The 7,014-nt window shown below is 36.1% G+C and overlaps 1 protein-coding gene across 1 annotated transcript in view; it reads right to left on the bottom strand.

The window, feature by feature from the left end:
* Positions 1-1,539: 1,539 nt before the first annotated feature.
* Positions 1,540-7,014, bottom strand: part of LOC110462406 (amine sulfotransferase-like) — a 10,661-nt gene continuing 5,186 nt past the window's right edge. Inside the window, exons 2-5 of the mRNA XM_021516355.1 lie at positions 6,452-6,763; positions 5,775-5,878; positions 4,391-4,583; positions 1,540-1,917 (exon numbers count right to left, since the gene is read on the bottom strand). Coding sequence (XP_021372030.1) covers positions 1,808-1,917; positions 4,391-4,583; positions 5,775-5,878; positions 6,452-6,763 — 719 coding nt within the window. The 3' untranslated portion in view covers positions 1,540-1,807. The remainder of the gene's footprint in view (positions 1,918-4,390; positions 4,584-5,774; positions 5,879-6,451; positions 6,764-7,014) is intronic.

The following is a 7,014-nucleotide window of genomic DNA, read 5'->3' as shown; positions in this document are numbered from 1 at the left end:
CCACCCCCCTACCCCCTCTCACTCTTTCTCTGTCACAGTAACACTAAACTTAATTGAAAATATTAATTAATTTAAAAATTGCCATCTTGTATATATATATTTCATTATGTTATAGGGAAAGGGCTTTACATAAGTTGGACAACTTGTGCCCGATCCCTTCTGTATATTAGATGCAAATAAAAATATGTTTAAATCAAAAACTCTGGTTCACTTCAGATTGTTATACCATCGCTCTAACCAATTGAGCAACCTAGTCCATGGAAGTGTGCTAGCCCAACTGTGCTCCTGCTTTAGCAAAACGGAAGTTAACGGATGGTTACTGTATAAACGACGTAGCACAGTGCATTTGTGTAGAGATCCTAAAATTACTGCACAAAATGTTCATTATTAACATACACGATTATTATAGTATGTAGTGACTGGACCAAGAACACAAAAACTTTCTATTTTGCATATAATTAGATATGGTCACCAGCCTTATCGGACTACACACGAGAAAACGCGCTTATAGTGTTACACAATAATTCAACCAAGAGCACACAGTCTGTTTAGCTTTACGTATCCGGATCGTTATTACTAGAGAGAATGGTATACACATCTTTGATATGATTATCTCTTAATCCCATCAAGCATCATAGCGTCTGTCCACCGGAATATGACCTCCTAATGTCAACTCACTAAATCAACATCGAAAAGTACAACGTAAAACAAACTGAACACCATTTGAGTCCCTAACGTCAACACATCAGAACAAATCAAATATTAGAGCGTCAGCCCTACGGAACATATCAGATCCTAGAGTCATTTCAACATCAAAAACAATAGTGTCAACATCAAAAAAACAAAAGTGTCAACATCAAAAACAATAGTGTCAGCATCAAAAACAATAGCATCAACTCACTGGGTCAACATCAAAAACAATAACGTCAACTCACTGGGTCAACATCAAAAACAATAGCGTCAACTCACTGGGAAAACATCGTAAATCATAGTGTCAACCAACCAAAACATATGAGCTCCTAGGTCTAATCATTGGATCAACTTAAGAAACTATGGCGTCAATTCACTGGGTCAACACCAAATACAATACTGTCAACCAACCAGAACATACAAACTCCTAGATCAACACTGGATCAACATAAAAACTAAAGCGTCAATTCACTTGGTCAACATCAAAAACAATAGCGTCTACAAACCAGAACAAAAGCGCTTCTAGTGCATTTCACTAAATCAACATTGAAAACCAGAGCGTCAACCAACCAGAAAATACGATTTCCTAGCGTCAACTCACTTGATCAACATCGAAAACCAAAGCCTCAACTAACCAGAATACCACTTGAATCATCCAATATCCTAGCGCCAACCTCATCAAAGAATATTTGAGCACCTAGCGTCTACCAAGGAGAACAACATATATAGGCTCCTAATGTATCAAAGGTCATAGCGTCAAAGCGTCAACACAAAATCAAAACAATATAAGATCCCAGTATAGTCCCTAGAACAGCAGTCTAGTGGTAATGATATAAATCAAACAGGTCAATGTGGAACACAAATGTTTATTGAACAATATTTTGTCCAGGGTTAGCCTGAAAATTATATTCCATTGTAATTTTCGTAACGAAGAAAATACTATATCCATAGTTCATGTTCTCACATTTTCTCATCCCATATTATAAACAAATGCATGTTTATACATGTATAGTGTTATTTGGCACACCAGAACAATCCAGGCATGGTGAGCAGAATATGTAAATGTATCAAATTAATTCAAAAGTCGTTAATTTTCATTTAACTGTATCATTGTCTTCTATTCAAATCGGAATGTACAGTTCGTGTTCTTCATTTTCTCCTGGTAGATTTTGTCGAAAATTTCGTTTTGTGCAACAGTGAAATGGTTCTTCCAGTCTCCAACCTCTCCTGTCAATGGAAATAAAACACAATATCGGCTTAATAGATGTACAGAAGACAATCAGTGCCACTTAATTAAAGGGACAATTTAGTGAAGTCAGATTTGTTTATAACCTTATCACAAAATTCTTAATGATAATATAGTTTAATACTCCTTATGAACAGTTCATGTTGAGAAATTGGCAAAAGGCAGTGTTTTGTTGGCTTTTTTGATTAGTAATGGAGAAATCCTTAACTGTACTGCCGTACTTTTTAGCGACAGCTGTCGGTGAATTTCTAGCTAACAAAAATGTCTTTCCAGCAGAGGAGAGAAGGTAAATTCTCGCTTTATTCACCTAGCCTCTCTGGAATACAAGTATATGCATTTCTTTTGAATCAAAATCATCTTCAAACAGCATCTCAAACATCGTTATAATTGAGTGTGTTTTACGTTTAAACCTATTGATATCGTACTTTCTGCGGTTTGAAATTCTCCCTATGGTACCCTCTCAGTGCGTGCATATTCAAATGTGACAGAAATATCTGATATTATGATATTTATAATTCTTACCTGCGATGTATTGTGTAAATTCAAGAATGTGTTATGTGTGAACTCATGATTCATAACTGACACTGTGTTGTCGGTCGACAGCGTAGGACTTTACATGTTTACTCATCACTGATGTTGCGCTATTTCGGTCGTTGCTATTTTTACCCAGGCTTTCCCAAAAGATGAAACTGACCACACTGGACGTTGGCTTCAGGTCATGTCATTGCCAACTACATAAACTTTCGTATTACGGTTTGATTACCACGGTAATTATGGTTTGAATATCACTGTTATTACGATTTGACTACAATGGTAATTACGGTTTGAATATCACTGTAATTGCGGTTTGAATATAACTGTAATTACTGTTTGACTTCCACAGTAATTACGGTTTGAATATCCCTGTAATTACGGTTTGACTGCCACGGTTATAACGATTTGACTACAACAGTAATAACGGTTTAAATATCACTGTAATTATAGTTTGAATATCACTGTAATTATGGTTTGAATATCACTGTAATTACGGTTTGACTACATGTATCACGGTAATTACGGTTTGACTACCACAGTAATTACGGTTTGAATATCACTGTAATTATATATGGTTTGAATATCACTGTAATTACAGTTTGAATATAACAGTAATTACGGTTTGACTAGAAAGGTAATTATGGTTTTAATATCACTGTAATTACGGTTTGAATATCACTGTAATTACGGTTTGACTACCACGGTAATTACGGTTTTAATATCATTGTAATTACGGTTTGAATATCACTGTAATTACGGTTTGAATATCATTGTAATTATAGTTTGACTACCACGGTAATTAAGGTCTGACTACCACGGTAATTACGGTTTTAATATCACTGTAATCACAGTTTGAATATCACTGTAATTACGGTTTTACTACCACGGTAATAACGGTTTGAATATCATTGTAATTGTGGTTTGACTACCACGGTAATTACGGTCTGTCTATCACTGTAATTACGGTTTGACTACCACAGTAATTACGGTCTGACTACCAAGGTAATTTCGGTTTTAATATCACTGTAGTCACGGTTTGAATATCACTGTAATTACGGTTTTATTACCACGGTAATAACGGTTTGAATATCACTGTAATTACGGTTTTACTACCACGGTAATAACGGTTTGAATATCATTGTAATTATGGTTTGACTACCACTGTAATTATGGTCTGACTATCACTGTAATTACGGTTTGACTATCACTCTAATTACGATTTGACTCCAATGATAATTAATTTTTGATTACCACGGTAATAACGATTTGGCCACCATGGTATTTATGTAACTACAATGGTAATAATGATTTGGCTACCATGGTGTTTGTGATTTGACTACTACGGTTATAATGATTTGACTACCATGGTGTTTATGATTTGACTACTACGGTAATAATGATTTGACTACCATGGTGTTTATGATTTGACTACAATGGTAATAATGATTTGACTACCATGGTATTTATGATTTGACTACTACGGTAATACTAATTTCAATACAGCGGTGATTACGAGATCGACGGGTCAATGTCATATTTGAAATTAGAATTAAAGAAAAGGTTCCGGTTGATTTCCAGCAATACTAGAAATGATATAAGAAATTTAAAAACGGATACACCATAGTAAATGTAAGAATGTAAAGACTACCTCACAAATGTTTAACAGTAAAACCTCATTATGATGCCCTTCATTTGTCACCTCGCTTACTGTCAACATATTTCAATATCACTTTTTCTTGATTTCATACAAATTTATGTATACATTTCCCTCAATGTATTGCCAAATCCCTTTATAACGCCAATTATTCTCTGGACAGAAGATGGAAATATAACCATGTTCTATTGTACATGGGTCAAACTTGTATACCACATCGTCAGAATCATAACATACGTTGAGATACAATATATATAAGTATATACCTTTTCGATATATCGGCAATTTTTTGTCGTCTGACATTTGGTGTATGTAGTCCTGGTCGGATGGTTTGATCTCCTCCATGACGGTCTTTACCATTGTTTTAAAGGTACTTCTGTCGGTGACTTCCTCCAAGAATGACTTGTCATATGTTTCACAAAGAAACGCCGCTATCTTGGTGACGTTGGCGAGAAGATCCTGCAAACGGTCAAACTGTTTAGTACATTTATGCCAACACACAAATATGGACCTGTTTGTTTATGCAGAACAACCTGTTTGTCTGTGTTAAATTGATCAGTTTAGGGGTATAAAACCTGGCGGCCCTGCAAATGTTTAGGCAGGTCTTGTTAGGCTTTGTAAAGGCTCGTCGTCTGAAAGCAGCATCAGATTACTAGGTCCGGCCTTATTTCATAAACGACCTACTCTGGCCCAACCGGTCAAACCATTTGGGTTGTGTGAAACGAAAGCGGTCCAATGTGCTCAAAATTTCAGAGATTTTTATTGTTGATACGCAACTCTTCTCTTCCCTAGAAAATATATTAATAATGCAATGCTAACTTCATTGTACCCAAAATGGGACACGTTTTAGAGAAATATCAATATACTTTATACCATTCTATCAATTCCAACAATGTTTGTTAATTTTTCTTAAACAGATACCATCCACTTTTCATTTCTACTAGAAGTGGGTATTTCTGGCAAGTGGTTCTATAAATAGAACGCAAAATACGATCAGGGTCATGTAGGCCCTTGAACAGGTGTTACTGTACCCTGGAAGAGACACTTGGTACTTCAGCTAATATTCGAGAATAAACGATCAATATCGGCAGAAAATTATACATACTTTAAAATACATTAGAGTCAAAGGGAGCTCTGATTAATTTCCTTCTCCAAACCAGTGGTAGTTTTGATAAAATAAACTTTTCAAAATGATATCCAAATAAATAGCATCGCACTGCACGTTAATCACAAGAGTTTTGTTCATTATTCTTACATTTAAATTGTCCATGTAACGATAAATCAGCAGCTGAAAAAACGTTGATACAGTTTAATTGTCATAAAAGTATCATCAAGTGAAAACTGCTTACATAAATATACTTCTTTATATTGCATGGCGATTCCTTGTGCCGTTTTGCCACAAGTGTCCCGTTTGGGGTATACAGTGATGATAAAGTTCCACTCAAAATACAAAAGTTTTCTGAGGAAGAGAATTGTCATTGGGTGCGGAACCCTTGTAGTTTAGGTGTTATAACTCAACTTAGAATGTTGAACATATCCTTAAACAATGTCGAATAAATGTTAAAAAACTGATTTTATTCCGAGTTTTCAGAACGTTGTTATACTTGAAAAGGTAAAAGATTTTCTAACAACTGCAAAAAGCGTACGTACCTGTTTCATATCCTCGTATATAAGGTACAAAATATTATCTCCTTTGTAAGTGGCTTTTGTATTTTCCCAGTCAAAAAAGGCATCGAACCAGGAACCGTACAGCACTGTAAATAGAACATTCAATATTTATGTTTTCATTCCTAGGCGTTATAACACTTTACCTTCAGTAAATAGGATTGTATATTACATTAAATGCTGAAATCCTCTGCCTTCCTCAAACCAATACAATTCGCTTCCTTATAAAAGACCGATTGATGAGGACATACCAATCTCACGTGAATATTACCCCGATGCGATGTGAAAAGGTATGGGGCTATATGTACCTTCCCGACCGTGTTTGTTTTCTCCGGGTATCATCCCATATAACATGTACAGGCAAGGACGACCCCCTCACGCTAACACCCGGGCAAACAAGAGTGAACATACGTTGAAATAATATGTTTCATTGCTCGAAGCATTTTTTCACGGATAATGTTACATTTTGTACAAATTAAGGAGAAAACTATGTTCTCGTGTGTTCATTATAGACAGGTGTCGCTGTAAAAAACAAACTATATCAATTCTCGTATTAAACACTAACCAAAACGATGGTCTCATGTGTTCATTATACACAGGTGTCACTGTAAATAACAAACGGCTGGTGTTTGACGAGACAAGGGTAAAGATGAGTTACTTACTTCTGCCTTCTGAATAAAACCTGAGAAATCCCTCCCAGGAGCCTTTATAATCAGGAGCATTCAATTTCGTCATAAAAATATGATAAGAAACCGCCACATCTTTCGGGTTCCGAGTAATCAGCAATACCTTGCCCTTTCCCTCCCTGACCTGCCGTGGAAGCTGGTCGAATGTCAAGTGAGAAGCCAAAAGCCGAGGAGATGGCAAGTTGTCCAGTAAATCGATTTCGTTGTAATCCAGGAAGTGCGGTGACCCGCTGTAAGAGGACTTTCCGGTCCGGAGCATACTGGCGATCGTAAACACCCAGTGGGTTCCTGAAACAGGCGTTTTTGTTTGAAAACAATGTAAAGAAAGGAAATATACCATAGTGCCTTCACATAAAGAGAAAACATTCTAGGGATGCATTACATAAAGACAAAATGAGTATACCACAGTCGACACAATATGACAAAAAATATCCACAGCAGCAATACACAACGACACAATATACCACAGTCAACACAATATGACAAAAAATATCCACAGCAGCCATACACAACGACACAATATACCACAGTCAACACAA

This window comes from Mizuhopecten yessoensis, unplaced genomic scaffold (assembly GCF_002113885.1).
Source record: "Mizuhopecten yessoensis strain PY_sf001 unplaced genomic scaffold, ASM211388v2 scaffold10783, whole genome shotgun sequence".
Classification (NCBI taxonomy): domain Eukaryota; kingdom Metazoa; phylum Mollusca; class Bivalvia; order Pectinida; family Pectinidae; genus Mizuhopecten; species Mizuhopecten yessoensis.
Note: the sequence above shows the minus strand (reverse complement) of the source record. Positions and strands in the feature narration are given on the sequence as shown.